The sequence below is a fragment of the Rutilus rutilus genome (assembly GCF_951802725.1).
Source record: "Rutilus rutilus genome assembly, chromosome: 20".
NCBI classification, from domain to species: domain Eukaryota; kingdom Metazoa; phylum Chordata; class Actinopteri; order Cypriniformes; family Leuciscidae; genus Rutilus; species Rutilus rutilus.
Window position 1 is genome coordinate 23439997 of NC_140225.1, and position 16209 is coordinate 23456205.

General features: G+C 35.5%; 1 protein-coding gene across 1 annotated transcript; it reads left to right on the forward strand.

Moving 5' to 3' along the window:
- Positions 1 to 2947: 2947 nt before the first annotated feature.
- got1 (glutamic-oxaloacetic transaminase 1, soluble) lies at positions 2948 to 14351 on the forward strand. Its single transcript, XM_084392278.1, has 9 exons — positions 2948 to 3208; positions 5729 to 5910; positions 6703 to 6826; positions 7062 to 7174; positions 7895 to 7999; positions 10233 to 10383; positions 10476 to 10641; positions 12744 to 12886; positions 13132 to 14351. Exons 1-9 carry the CDS (start codon positions 3100 to 3102, stop codon positions 13269 to 13271), a joined length of 1233 nt encoding a protein of 410 aa, XP_084248404.1. The 5' UTR covers positions 2948 to 3099; the 3' UTR covers positions 13272 to 14351.
- The last annotated feature ends 1858 nt before the right edge of the window (positions 14352 to 16209 follow it).

Genomic DNA, 16209 nt, shown 5'->3' on the forward strand with positions numbered 1-16209 from the left:
TCCATCGAATACACACTTCAGAATCTCGGCGGAAGTAGTAGGTCATCCGGGTACTTTTTGCCTACTATTTTATGAGTAGCATATGAATTCGGACACTTCTTTTGTCACATATAGGCTACTGTTTTCAGGGCTATTTTTACTGTCTGACACATAGTTCGGACTATCTATTTGGACTTTGCGTAGGCTACTTTTTTTTAACATAGCCTAGTCGGGATTTTGGACGCAGCGATAGTATTCGAAAAACACGGATGTGGTAGTAAAGTGTCCATCGAATACACACTTCAGAATCTCGGCGGAAGTAGGTCATCCGGGGACTAGTTTTTCGAATACTATGCTGTAAAAAAAAAAAAAAAAAAAAAAAAAAATCCCCATAAAAAAACGGAAAATAACCAACACGTAGGCTAATTACAGTATTTTTTTTTTTTTTTACATTTTTAAATCCCCGTAAAAAACGGTAATATTCCGGCAGCTGGGGTGCCGAAAAAACCCGTAAAATGACAGAAAATTACCAACACATAAAATTACAGTAATTTTCCTTTATTCAAAATTATTATTTTTTTTGCTGTAATTTTACATAAAATGTTCTGTATTTTCTTGAGCTTTTTAATGTTTTATTAAGGATCTTAAATATTGTGGAAATTTATGTAAAAACCATGAACTTACCAATATCGCTGAATATCGTCCGAAATCGAATGCTTCCCTACTAGCTATATAGTATTCTTGATGGAACCACATGCCAATAAAGAACCTTTATTTTTAAGGAAAAAAAAAAATATTATACCAAGAAAAAAAAAGTTCTTTCTGGTCACTGAAAGTTCTTTGGGGAACAAAAAATGGTTCTTCTATGGTGTTGTAAAAATTAGAACTTTTATTTAAAAAAAAAACAAACAAAAAAAACACTTTCCACATTTACAATAATGATTAATAAAATTCCTGTGATTTTGCAGTGTATTTAAATAATTAGCTAATTTCTCACATGAAACAGTCTTGAAATACAGGTTTGGCTTGTGCAGATGATTTTAGGTTGATAAGTTATCTGATGGTGCTGCCACTCTCTCTAAGAGGGAGATTGCAGTTTCATATCTTTTTCGGGTTCATGTCTTTTGCTAATAGCAGGTCAGGAAAATACAAGCACAATCTCTTAAGCTGACAAAAAATGTAGATTTTTAAGATACTCTAGGCTGCCTGGAGTGGCTTTCCAACATCTGAAAATTTAATTTATTTTAAAAGCACATAATCAAAAACAAAAAGATAAAAAAAGAGATTAATATTTGTATCTCTTTTTAACTCTTTTAACCCTAATGTTAAGCTAAAAAAAAAAAAAAAAAGTATTATTATGATGGGCAATTAAGGAAAGAAATAATGAAAAAGTTGTAAGATAATGGACAATACACTATGTGTTGTCTGAACATACTTAAAGACCTTCATGATATAAATACCATGGCAGAGCAGCTCATGTTTCCCTTTTCCCTCTTTGGCCTTGAATTATGATTCCATTAGAGTGGAACGGGAACAAAAACTCATGTGTTTACTTGGGGAACAGTAGCAAAAGCTTAGACCACCACCTTGTGGTCTCTTAAAGACATGACATATTTTCTTCTTCTTCTAAACATCTAACTTTATTTGTATTTGCACAAGTAAAAAAAAAAAAAAAAAAAAAAAAACCTGTATAGAATAAATACATAAAATAAATAGGTAATAAAATAAAAAAGACATTTGCATATATTTGGAAAGCCTTAAAAGTTTAGTTTTTGCATTTCTGGAAAAGTTTCAATGTAAATCTTTATTCAATTATAAATAAATAGTGTCACACTTTTGGTGTGAAAGGGCCAAAAATAGAACAAACAAGTAACTCAGAAGTATTGTAAAGTATAACTCTCCATAAAAAAATAAATAAAATGAATTAACACAATTAGTGTTAATTAATGTTAACAATTAATAGTTCATAAAGAGATTATAAAACTAATCCATATGAATTGAGGGGTCTAGTTAAAATTTTCTGAAGACACTTGATCACTTTATGAACAGATTGAATTTAGACTTTTATTCGCATAACATTAATGAGTGAACATAAACAGAAGCTCAACCAAACCGAACCAAGCCATAACAGTTAACAAACCTCTTGCTGAAGCTCAAATCTGCTGAGTAACACAAGAGAATGAACCTCATTGGCTCTTCCTGAAGCTCAAACCTGCTGTGTAACACAGGCGAATGAACCTCATTGGCTCTTGCAGAAGCTCAAACCTGCTGTGTAACACAGGAGAATGAATGGAATACAAAGAATGCTTCAGTACACACACACAAAAAAGTAAACTAAAAATGCAAAAACTTTACCAAAAAATTATTTGATAATGTCTACATGTGTATCTGAATGCATACTAAACAGAAACTGTCTTTAGGACCCAGGGGAAACAGCTAATTTGCTCCAAATAGTGCTATAAGGCCATAGTGGCAAGAATAATAACAGAATTTTCATTTTTGGGTGAACTATCCCTTTAATATAAAATGATCATGTTGTAATTTGATAGCAATATCAAATGTTTTTTGATTGATCTCTAAGGTGGAAGACTACAGAGTAGGCCTACAAGGCTACAACTATCATAATTGAACTAAGCATGAAGTTATGTATACAATTTATATATAAAATCAGATAAAAGTCATACATTACACAATTTAAAATATGTTGCAGATAACTGTAAATGGAACTCCGATAGGCTAACTGTGTGGGTGTGAATGAAAAGAACGATGCCTATTGAATCTAACGTGTTCCGCCCTCTCTGCTTTACTATAGGTCAGAAGGCACGTCATTCTCGCATGTTTGAGTTCTCATTGGTCCCCGCAGTGTTATCGAGCGCGTTCTTTGATGACGTAAAGGCTTGACCTTCCTGTACTAGAAGTTGATTGGGTAATCTTCGAGTCCAACATGAGCTTCTGATTTCTATTGGTCAGGTTAGACACGCCTGGCCTCCATTGCCCAAATCCCAAATCTGAAGGTTAAAGTCAGGCATTCTCCATCACACCGCACTTCAAATCCAGCGGTACTTGCGTATTACTCTCTCCACTCTCGCTCGTAATTTATAGAAATATTAACACAATATCATGTCGATATTTGGTGAAGTCCCGCAGGCTGCTCCTGTCGCAGTGTTTAAACTGTCAGCAGATTTCCGTGAAGATCAGAACCCCAGCAAGGTGAATCTGGGAGTCGGAGGTGAGAGATGCGCTTTTTAATAAACACACACTTACATATCAGAGTTTACATGAATGTCAATGTGCGTATGTTTTTGCATTCTCCTCCCATGCACAAACAGTTCTTCTCTCTCTGTGACAGCAATAGGCCTAATAAATAATAAGACCTGAACACATCTGCTCCGCATCATTTAATGTAGATCTGTCTCGTTCTGAATTAAGATGAAATACTTTTTTTTTTTTATAATTATATTATGTTGATAGACATAGCACGTGATCACAGATCAGCTGTTTTCTGGAGGCATCAGTAACATGAGATTTTCCATACGCGATGATATGATATTAAAGGGATAGTTCACCCAAAAATGAAAATTCTGTCATTTATTACTCACCCTCATGTCGTTCCAAACCCGTAAGACTTTTGTTTCAGTCCAAATGAATTGAGCAGTTTAGTCCAAAAGTTTCTCAAGAGACACAATCGCTTTATATGATGAACAGATTGAATTTAGGCTTTTATTCACATAAACATTCATCAACTCAAACATCAGTTGTAGGAAAGGAAGCTCAAGCATGTTCGCTTGACGTGCGAGAACCAATGAGGTTCATTCTTGTGTGTTATGCGTCACTTTTGAGCTTCCGCAAGAACCAATGAGGTTCATTCCTGTTTGTTACGCAGTAGGTTTGAACTTGAGCAAGAGGTTTGTTCTCGCGCGTTAAGAGGGTTCGGTTGAGCTTCTGTTTATGTTCACTAAACAATGATTATATGTGAATAAAAGCCTAAATTCAATCTTTTCATCATAAAGTGACCGAGTCTCTAAAGAAAATTTGGACTAACCGCTCAATTCATATGGATTAGTTTTACTACGTCTTTATGAATATTTTGAACCGTCAAAGTTGTAGTTGCATATCTGTCAATGGAGGGACAGAAATCTCTCAGATTTCAACAAAAATATCTTTATTTGTGATTTCGAAGATGAACGAAAGTCTTACTGGTTTAGAACAATATGAGGGTAAGTAGCCTTATTAATAACAGAATTACATTTTTTTGTTTAAATTGTTGTTAAAGCTTAAATTCTTGAAATAGTTTTTTGTAGACTAGTATAAATGTAAAATTAAATTAATTTTATTATTCTAAAATATGGAAAAATTTCATTAAAAGTTTTGACTGATTAAACTAAAGGCATATCATGACATGTTGGCTACAGTGATCTAACATTAAACCCAAATCATTGCATGCAGGTCCAGAGGCATCTAGGGTTTCTAAATATATTAAGGGATAAAGTTACTCTTCCGGCATTGGTCGTTTTCATTGGTCACTGACTATGTGACTGATCTCCAATGAAAACAACCAATGCCATGTTAGCCGGGGGTGAATAGATTGTGTTATGTCAACAGTATTATTGTGTAGAAGCAGTCGTCATGTGTCATCTGCTGTGAAGTTATTCCTGATCCCGGTTAGAAAGCTTGACCTCGGAGGATTCTGGGAGGATTATCTTTATCTTCTGCTTTTCCCGATGCCCTGCCGACACCACGACTCCTGAGGTTCTGGGACAGATTAAAGACGAGCAAAGGATGAAAAGTCAACTCCCTAAAAATCCCTGAGTCATGATTGTGTGGACTGTTTTTGAACAGCTTCTCCTGTCCTAGTCCTTCCTCAGACTGAAATGATTATCCCTCTTGAGCAACCCAGAACACTGATTTACAGTGTGTGACTATTTCTTGTCATACTTCTGCAGACGGTGACAAAAAAATTCAGTATTTCTCATCTTCTTTTTTTTTTTTTTAAAGACAAATTGCTCATTGATCTAATATGAGATACATTCAGATATGCCACTTAAGTGAAATGAATGCTCTGCTTCACAGTCTTTAATTCTAAAACTTCCCCAGTTTATGTACAGAACAGAATTTATTTGGATAAGTTATATATTTGTGTAGGATTTGTAAATCAAGAATTGCATCAGGACATGAGCAGTACACGCTTATGTTGAATAAGCTCATTTTGCTCTTGGGTAAAAGTTCACTGATAAATCCTGATCAGCGACCCTTGATAAAAAGGAACAATTACGCATGACAAATATTGATTAGAAAGCAATTCAGTGAAACTTAGGGTGCTGTAATGTACACTTTCGTTCAATAATTTGGCTTAGTAAGATTTTTACAACTTTTTTTTTTTGCATTTAGGTTTTATTTAAGGTTGCATTTAAAAAAACAAAAGAAGTAAAAACAGTAATATTGTGAAATAATATTACAATTTGAAATCTATTTCGATATATTTTAAAATGTAAATACTGTTATATAAAATATCAATGTTGAAATATTTTTGTGTTCAAGATTCTTTAATGAACAAAATCTTTTGTAACATTACAAATGTCTTTACTGTCACTTTTGATCAATTTAATGCATCATTGCTGGATAGAAGTATTAATTTCTTTCAAAAAATGAAAACTTGCTGAGCTCCTTTTGAACGGTTGTGTACAAATCATAAGTTTGCCTCTGTGTTTGGAAGTGGTCTGGTTGTAATCCTCCTCTGCTTCTTCTTTAGCCTACAGGACAGATGAATGTCAGCCCTGGGTTCTCCCCGTGGTGAGAAAAGTGGAGAAGATGATCGCTGATGACCATAGTTTGAACCACGAGTACCTGCCCATTTTAGGCCTGCCAGAGTTTCGTTCCAGTGCGTCTAAGATCGCTCTGGGTGAAGACAGTCCTGCCATCAAGGACAACCGGGTCAGATGAGACGCTAAAAATCCTGTTTTGACCCCCTGTATTAATAACTGTGTGTCAGCAGCCATTTTCAGCATCATTACTCCAGTCTTCAGTGTCACATGATCCTCTAGAAATCACTCTGATATGCTGATTTGCTGCTCAAGAAACATTTCTTATTATTATCAATGTTGAAAACAGCTGTGCTGCTTAATATTTGTGTGGAAACCATGATACATTCTTTTCTTTTTTTTCCTGTTCGAAAGAACAGAATGTAGTCGAAATATGTTATAAATTACCTTTATGTAAATTTTGATTCATTTAATGCAACCTTGCTGAATTAAAGTATAAAAAAAAATCTTACTGACCCCAAACTTTGGAACAGAAGTGGCCAAAAGTGTTATCCGGCCTAAGAACATCTTCATCTTCACAAAGACATCTTCACCCTTTATGAACACATGCAAAACAATAGAGAGAACCAACAAAATATCAATAACAAAAAGTAAAATAAAATATGTAGCTGTAATTTACCCCTTTTTTGCCATATCATTTTGTCAGATAAATACTTTAACCAAGTTTAGGTTTTTGTTCTTCCCTCATATTCCTCGTATTTTGATGGTTTAATCGAACTTTTAGGGTCATCAAAAACAAATCCCCAAACCAATCACTTTTTTTGGCCACTACTGTATGTGGAGAAAAAACTAAAGAAATATCTATTCACCCACAATTCAAGTTTGACAAAAAGTTACACATTTCTCTTCTTGTTTGCACTAGCATCATTCTAATGTAGAGATTGCTGTTGTGTTTGTATTGCAGGTAGGAGCTGTGCAATGTTTGGGCGGTACTGGCGCTCTGAAGATCGGAGCGGAGTTTCTTCGCCGCTGGTACAATGGAACTGACAACACGAAAACTCCCATTTATGTGTCTGCACCCACATGGGGTGAGCACGAGACCTAATCGCACATGGAAAATACTGTGATGAATGTCATTCTGATAATAAATTGGCTACAATATTGTACAAAATATATGTAAAGTTTCACCTCAAAAGAGCATAACTAATTTCATGCTGGCCTTGAGTTCAATGATTACCTTTGTGTTTATATGTTGTTGTCTCAAATGCCAAGAATGTTTAACCAGCTTCCATGTTCAGTTCAGTTTGTGGTCTTCCGTTCTAGAGAACCACAATGCCGTTTTCTCTAACGCTGGATTTGAGGACATCCGTCCATACAAATATTGGGATGCAGGGAAGCGTGGACTTGATCTGACAGGTTTTCTGGGTGACCTGGAGGTGAGTAGTGATTTTGAAATTCCATTTTCTTACACAAAACAAGCACTTTATAGTTACTTATTTATCAGTTATTGATAAGATATCTAAAAACCTTGGAATATGTGTAGAAAGAAGTGCCTTTTGTCATTTACCACTGTCATCAAACTTGAGCGTGACAGATTTGTATTTTTTGCTGGGCTCATATCAGGCTACTTCAGATTTTCTATAAATATATTTTGAAAGAAATTTATATTTTTATTCAGCAAGGATACGTTAAATTGATCAAACGTGACAGTAAAGACTTTTACATTGTTAGAAAGTTCAGTTTGAAATGAATGTGATATTTGGAACTTTTTATTCATCAAAGAATCCTTTATTAAAATATTTAGCAGCACAAAATATTGTTTTCAACTTTGATAATAATAAGAAATGTTCTTGAGCAGCAGATTAGAATGATTTCTGAAGGATCATGTGACACTAAAGACTGCCATCCTGCCATCACAGGAATAAATTACATTTGAAAATATATTAAAATAGAAAACATACTGAAATACTGTTTTTACTGTATATTTGATCAAATAAATGCAGCCTTGATAAAGAATATTTGGTCAAAAACATTACAAAAAATCGTACTGAGCCCAAACTGTAGTGTATTATGATTTCTTTACAAGGAAAACTGATCAGTTTGAAAATAAATATTTGCTATATAATGTGTAATTTAAAACATGTCTGTCCTGCCAGAGCGCTCCTGATCACTCCATCTTTGTGCTGCATGCCTGCGCTCACAACCCCACCGGTACAGACCCGACTCAGGACCAATGGAAGCAGATCGCTGATGTCATGAAGGTGAGACCATCACAATTAACCCCACATCATCTGACTGTGACACCAGTGGCCAGTTGCATAAACTGCTTATACTAGTCTTAAAAGTTAGTCATCATATTTTTTCTTCAAGACTGGTCCTAAATTTTTTAAGTCAGTTACATAAAAAGGTAGAACGATCTAATTTGAGTTGGAAAAGTAAGATTGATTACCTCTTATCTAACTGTTAGTTGGTCAAACTAGTTCTTAAAGGGATATTTCACGCTAAAATGAAAATCATAATTTACTCACCCTGGTGTTGTTCTAATGCCTTATGCTCTTCTTTATTGTATGGACCACAAAAGGAGAATAATAACAACAACAAAAAAAATAGCGACCTGCATCAAGCTGGTATATTCCAAGTGTTCTGGGGGTTTACGATATGAAATGTAATGTATTATTTAACAAAAATCCTGACCTTGGCCGCTGGTCTTCTGTGAAAGGCTACGCGTCATGTGGGTTTGTCTGACTCTGTTAGAGCCGCAGTTTGCCCAGAAAAAACACACAATTTGTGAGAAATCAAGATTAACAAAAACGTGACATGAAATACAATCCATGTACCTTCTTCTCTGAGGTGAATATTTCCGTTGTGTTCGTCGCAACAAGAAATCAAAAAAGACAGTCAACTGTCATTTTGACTGTCATCAGACAAACAGAGTTCCGGGACTCAGTGAAGAAACACAGATACTTTTTGGGATTTCTATTAATCGCTTTTATTAATCTTAATTTCTCACAACTTGTGTGCTTTTTATGGGCGAGTCGGAGTAAACTGCTTCGCTAATAGAGTCTCATGAACGCTCACGTCATGCAGCCGTGCACAGAAGACCAACGGCCAAGGTCAGGATTTTCATTAAATAATACACTAAAATTCAATTTTTACAACAGAAGCTCATGCTCTATTACTTGCCTCGGAACATATTGAAAATGCAAGAGAACTGAACTTCATATTCAAAATCCTGTCCACAAACTCTGGAGTCTTTGAAGACAAACCATTCAATAATCATTGATAAATTAAAGCAAATCAGTTACGGAGACTCAAGTACAACATTGTTTTCTGCTGGATTCCAGGACATAGTGGCATTATTGGAAATGAGCAAGCAGACTTGGTTGCAAAAAAATCAGTAAATGCCAAATCCCACCCTTGGACCTAAATCCCTTAATCAACCAATATATATAAGTGAAATGGCAAGCAGAATGTCAATTTTTTTACAAATTATTAATTTTGTTGCAAAATTTTGCATGTCAAAATAACAAATTCTGTGAAATTCTGGAAAAGATGTGTCTACCCTTTTAAATCAAGACATGACCAAGTTTTATATACAAGGTGTCAGATAGGTCATACTAGACTGACGCATGGGCATTTACTGAAAGGTGAAGAAGCACCAAAATGTCAATACTATAGTACCAATAATCTTGTGTATAAAACATACTTTTATGAGACAGCGCTTTTTATCTGGACAAACTTTTAAAGACTAACACTTATTTATGGATCCTGAAAAACTTCTAGCAAAAGCACATTTAAAGAATCTTTTATCGAATTGTATTATGATATTATGTTGTTAAATGTTTAATGTTTCTGCAGTGTAATAGCTGGTGATGCTAAACTCAAATTTTAATACATCTACTACTCATTAAATAATACATAACATTTTATATCGAACACCCCCAGAACACTTGGAATATGTGACACGTTGCATGGGATCATTCTGTGATACTTTTACATCTTTTTTTAAAAAAGCTTGACGTTAGTCGCTATTCGCTGCTATTATATGAACGAGCGCAATTCTTTATTTTTTTTATTCCCCTTTTGTGGTCCATAAAAGAAAGAAGAGCATACTACATTAAAACAACACCAGGGTGAGTAAATTATGACTTACTTTTTAATTTAGGGTGAACTATCCCTTTAAGACACAGTCTTAACATAGAGGCTAAGTTTATGCAACAGGTTTAGAACATTGAAGCATATGATACAGAAATGGAACTTAATTGCAATAAGGCATTTAGGTACAACCTGTAATTACAACCTACTGTTGTCCAAATTTAAACTCTTGATAGTTTGATGAATACAGAGTTAACTATTGCATAATTACCTAAACCCAAAATATCATATACAAATTGTAGAGTCAGACAGGACAAAGAATGTGAAGAGTTGCATCATTGGAGCTGTAATTCCCCTTTGTTTTCTAACTTTTTTTTCTTCTCTCTCCTCTCTCTTCAGCGAAAGAATCTGTTTGCCTTCTTCGATTCAGCCTATCAGGGTTTTGCCTCAGGAAATTTAGAGAAAGATGCCTGGGCTATCCGCTACTTTGTGTCACAGGGTTTTGAATTGTTCTGCGCCCAGTCGTTCTCAAAGAACTTCGGTCTGTACAGTAAGTGATTCCAACAGGTTGTACATTCCTCGCTACAGATTGCATTTTAATGCCAGAACCATTTGATTTTAAAGAATAACCTGATTCCACAGATGAGAGAGTGGGGAACCTGACTGTTGTAGCTAAAGACCAAGACAATTTGAATCGTGTTCTGTCTCAAATGGAGAAGATCGTTCGGATAACCTGGTCCAATCCTCCGTCCCAGGGAGCTCGTCTGGTTGCCATCACACTCAACACCCCTGAGCTTTTTGCTGAATGGTAAATGCAATTCAAATGAATCTAAATTTGTTATTTTTGTTATATGTACAGTGCTGGTCAGAATTATTTGCCTCCTTGGTAAATATGATCAAAGATGGCTCTACATTTTTTTTATCCTTTTGATATTTTATTTAAATGCAATACAAAAATCTAACCTTTTATTGAAGTAAAATAATTGAAAGTGGGGGGCAAATCACTTTATGAAATAAATGTTTTTCTCCAAAACACATTGGGAACAATTATTTGCCCCCTTTTATTAAATACTTTTTGCAACCTCCTTTTTCCAAGATAACAGTTCTCTTTAGTTCAGCCAACTCATTTTCTATAGGGTTCAGGTCTGGGACTGAACAAGATGTCCAGGACCTCTGGCAGAAATTTAGGCCCACAGCATTAAAGATACAGCACAGTATTTCATTTTACACATGGGGTACTTTTTTATCCCTGTATGAACCAAACCCATATTAAGTGTTTGCTGCCAAAAAGCTCTTTTTCTTTTTTCTTTTTCATCTGTCCATAGAACGTTTGAAAAGTAACCGACACTACTGTAACTTCAAATGGGACGGGTTCTATGGTCAGATGAAACAAAAAAAATTGCTTTTTTGGCAGCAAACACTTAAGATGTTATAAGAAATCTTATAATGGGCCATGTTTGGATCTTCCAACAGGACAGTGATCCAAAAACAAACATCAAAATAAAAATAAAAATGGGTCACTGAGCACAAAACCAAGCGTCTGCAATGGCCATCCCAGTCCCCTAAACTGAACCCTATAGAAAATGAGTGGGCTGAACTGAAGAGAAGAAGCGCCAATATGGATCTGGAGGAATGGTCTCTGATCTCTTGTCAGTTGTTCTCCAAACTCATCAGGCATTAAAGGAGAAGACTCAGAGCTGTTATCTTGGCAAAAGGAGGTTGCAAAAAGTATTTAATAAAAGGGGGCAAATAATTGTTCCCAATGTGTTTTGGAGAAAAACATTTATTTCATAATGTGTTTTTATTTTATTTTATTTTTTTACTTTCAATTCTTTTACTTCAATGAAAGTTTAGATTTTTGCTATTTTTTTTAAATAAAATATCAAAAGATCATATTTACCAAGGTGGCAAATAATTCTGACCAGCACTGTATGTAAGACCTGTATACAATACCGTTCAAAAGTTTGTTCTAAGATTTTATTGCTTTTGAAAGAAATTAATAATTTTACAAACGATTTTTATTTCAAATAAATGCGGTTCATTTTAACTTTTTTTCAAAGAATCCTGACGAGGCATCCTCACAGTTTCCACAAAAATATCAAGCAGCACATTGATAATAATAAGAAATGTTTCTTGAGCAGAAAATTAGAATATTAGAATGATTTCTGAAGACACTGTGTCATTTCTGTGACACTGAAGACTGTGTATGTTGCTGAAATGTTGCTGAAAATTCAGCTTTGCCATCACAGGAATAAATTACATTTTAAAATAGAAAACAGTTCTTTAAAATTTTAATAATATTTTACAGTTTAACTGTTTTTACTGTGTTTTTGATCAAATGAATGCAATCTTGGTGAGCATAAGAGACTTCTTTTTAAAAACATACCGACCCTAAACTTTTGAATGGTAGTGTTTGTGAATTTTGCACATGATTTACTCACCCAGAAGCCATCCTAGGTGTATATGACATGCTTCTTTCAGACAAATACAATCGGAGTTATATTAAAAAACGTCCTGGCTCTTCCAAGTTTTATAATGGCAGTGAATGGCCGTTTATGTTTTGAAGTCCATAAAAGTGCATCCATTCATGATAAAAGTGATCCACACGGCCCTGGGGGGTTAATTAAAGCGATGCGTTCGTGTAAGAAAAATATCCATATTTAAAACTTTATCAATCGAAATAACTATCTTCCGGCAGACGGCCGTATGCATCGATTTACAAGTCTAAAACGAGAATTATTAAAGAGAAATGTCCGAAGAGCTTGAGTTTGTTCCCAGCCCTGTTTGTTTGAACCACGAGAGGCGTCAAAGCTTACGTTATATTATATAAATATATATTAATTTATTGATATGAATTTAAGGTCAGTTTATGATGTGATTATTCTTTTGCCATTTTCTATCTTCCAACAGGAAGGACAATGTAAAGACTATGGCAGACAGGGTCCTGTTGATGCGTGCTCAGCTGAAAGAAAAACTAAAAGCACTAGGAACTCCAGGAACCTGGGAGCACATCACTGAACAGATCGGCATGTTCAGCTTCACAGGACTCAATCGTAAGCACCTCCTTTACCTAAGGTTTCTGTATTTGAATTTCATACACAATTTCCATCCATTGGGATTACGCAGTTATTTTTTTGAGAGTAAGTGTCACTACTTAGAAAAGCCACATTTTGTTCAGAACATAACTTTGTGGTAGAGTTTACATTAGCCACTTGATATTTTGTTATCTAATTCATTGTATGCTTTTCAAATTCACATAGAGCGTCACTAAGCCATTTCAAAATGTTCTGTTTTACAGCTAAGCAGGTGGAGTACATGATAAAAGAGAAGCATATTTATCTAATGGCGAGCGGTCGCATCAACATGTGTGGCCTCACAACCAAGAACATCGACTATGTGGCCGAGTCCATTCATGAGGCCGTCACTACAGTCCAATAAGCACCTTTACCACACTTCCTGTTTGTGTGTGTGTGTGTCCACATGAACATAGACGCACACAGACACACACACATACTCCTGGTCTAATTTACTCATCAGCATTTCAACGTCCTGTTTTAACTTGTAATTATAAGGTGTTGAATCGGCCCCAGAAGATATATATTTCCTTCTCCTAAATATTCTCTGTAGTGAATATTTCAAATCATCTTGTTTGTATGAATAATCACTTTGTGGTAGAGTTACAGTCAACCAAACATCTTTGGATTTCATTGACCTGAAGTTCCATCTTGAATGATTTTGTGATCTTTCTCATTAAATTCACACAGCTTAGTGTCACTGAATCAGTTATATAAAGTTGAAGGGGAAAGATCTTAAGAACTAGCCCTATCTTAACTTGATTTTTATTATCACATTTCTGAACCTTTCACTGTATTGAGTGCTCAACTGAAGGATAATGTGCATGTTTCAAGTTTTATGTGTCTGTATACATTGAGAAAACTTGCACACAGAGACGACTCTAGAACTTGAATGACTGGGGGCATTAGATTGTTTCCCTGTTAATTCCAGTGTGATTTGTTTGTCACCTGATGCTCTTACCTCAATTGAAATGGTTTGAAGCAACATTTTACCTTTAAATCAACTTTTTGTGATTCACTTTGAATGGAGGGACAAACCTGGTATTGTGTTCTGTGTGAATAAGTGCATTCTGGCATATTGGGTCTCTGACAGCTGAGGGGGAGTGAATTAATACAGAAAAGTGATTTGGGGGTGTAATATTCTTTTAAACTTTTCGTCTTTGATGTTTTTTCATGAACTTCTGGGTTGTGAAGACCCCAGGCATTCTTTTGCACTTTATTGTCTTATGTTTTTTAAATCTGCTGATTCTGATCCATCACTTTCACTGCTGTGTTTCAGGCTCATTTGTGCAAGACTGCGCTGTTTATTGAATGAATGTGTCATTAGTCCAAGTACTCCCACCCAGCTTAGTCTTGTAAGATCAAACCTCTAGGAGTATAAAAACTCTTTGAGCACAAATCGACTAATCGAAGTGCATTGAAATAAATGAAGATGATGAATGAACATGTTGTCTTACATGTTTTATTAGCACAAGTATATATACGGTTGTAATCGAAGTTATTCAACTCCCATTGCAACTCCCACAGACTTTCAGCAGTTTGCAATGAACAAATCAAACAAAAGGAATTGAAATAGTGTTTTCTCCAAACTTCTGTAGTCTCAAAATTATTCAACCCCCGAGTAGAATCCCTCACGACAGCACAAATCTGCAAAAAAGTTGTCTCAAGCAGACCTTATGCAACTAATCAAAGACTTAATTAGTTGCACCAGGTGCGCTTGAGCTAGAACACATGAAATATCTCAAGTGGCTAGGTTTGGTTAGTGTCATGTTTGACTGCATGTTAGAAATATGATCAGAAAGAATAGTTCAAGAGAAGAGAAGATATCATCACACTTCACAAAAGGAACAGGATACAAAAAGATAGAGAAGGTACAAAATGTTCCTAGAGACACCGTTGAAAGCATAGTTCACAGTTAAAGGAATAGTGGTTACACTATCTGGACGGGGCAGAAAAAGGAAGCTATCAATGGCTACAACCAGATTTCTGAGAAGGCAGATTCAGAAAAACCATCAAAAGACCTTCAGTAAGACTTGGTGGCAACAGGCACTGAGGTTTCAGCTTTCACTGTAAAGTCATGACAGAACTCGAAGACATGCACCACTACTGACCCGAAAGCACAAGAAAAGTGCTCAAAATCATATAAATAAGCCACAGAAGTTCTGTTATGTGGAGTGATTAAACAAAACTGGAACTTTTTGGCCCTATAGATCCACTATATAACCCTATGGTCTGGAGGAAGAAGAATGAAGCATATGCTGAAAAGAACATTCTGCCTACAGTTAAGCATGGTGGTGGCTCGATGATGCTCTGGGGCTGCTTTACATCCTCTGGCACTGGAAACCTGTAGCATGTGGAAGGCAAGATGGATTCATTGAAGTATCTGGAAATCTTAAAACGTCATGTCATCAGTGAGGAAGCTGAAACTTGGGTGTCATTGGACCTTCAAACAGGACAATGCATATATCAGGAGAACTTCTCACCAAAAAAAACCTTTGCCTAATTCACAACATCTTTCTGATGTTAGTGAATTTGGAGTATTCGAAATGAATGGTCGCGTGCACAAGGTTATCAATTTGCATAAAACATGCCCAAACCATCTCCATATAAGGGCTTTCCGCACACACTTTCCTTACAGCCTTTGTCATGCTCGTCAAACTTGTTTGCAGACGTGCCTTAGTCCGATTCTCGAGCATTTCAAAGTGTGCCATTCTCACCAGTTCTCACAATAAAGACCTTTTTACAGACCTCTCATTAGCCAGCTGTACTGCTACGCTACTCTATCTGCATTATTCAGAGAAACCTCGCAGCTGAAGCAATAATGCAGCTTTCCTTACTCTTAAACTGTATATATGATGGAATATATTTAAGATGAAATTAAATTGTATTATTTAATACTTTTATTATATAATTTTATGGATTACATAGCTAAAATATAACTTCTTAACACGATTATAAGGCCATATAGACTAAGTGCTTTTTTTTGTGTGTGGTTTCAGTTGTTCCTATATTCTTTAGTAAATTTAGATTAAATTCTATTACGAAATTTTGGTGAATCATGATTTGTTCTTAAAATCGTTCGAACGCACATTTCACGCTCAAATTTGTGTGTATGCATGCTTAGTGAATGAGACCCAATGATCCCAACCATACCTCAAATTCCACCAAGGCTTGGTGGCAGAAGAAGTCCTGGAAGATTCTACAGAGGCCATCATAGTCACCTGACTTGAACCCCATAGAAAATCTCTGGTGGGATTTGAAGAAGGCGGCTGCAGCACGCAAACCCAAGAATATTACAGAAC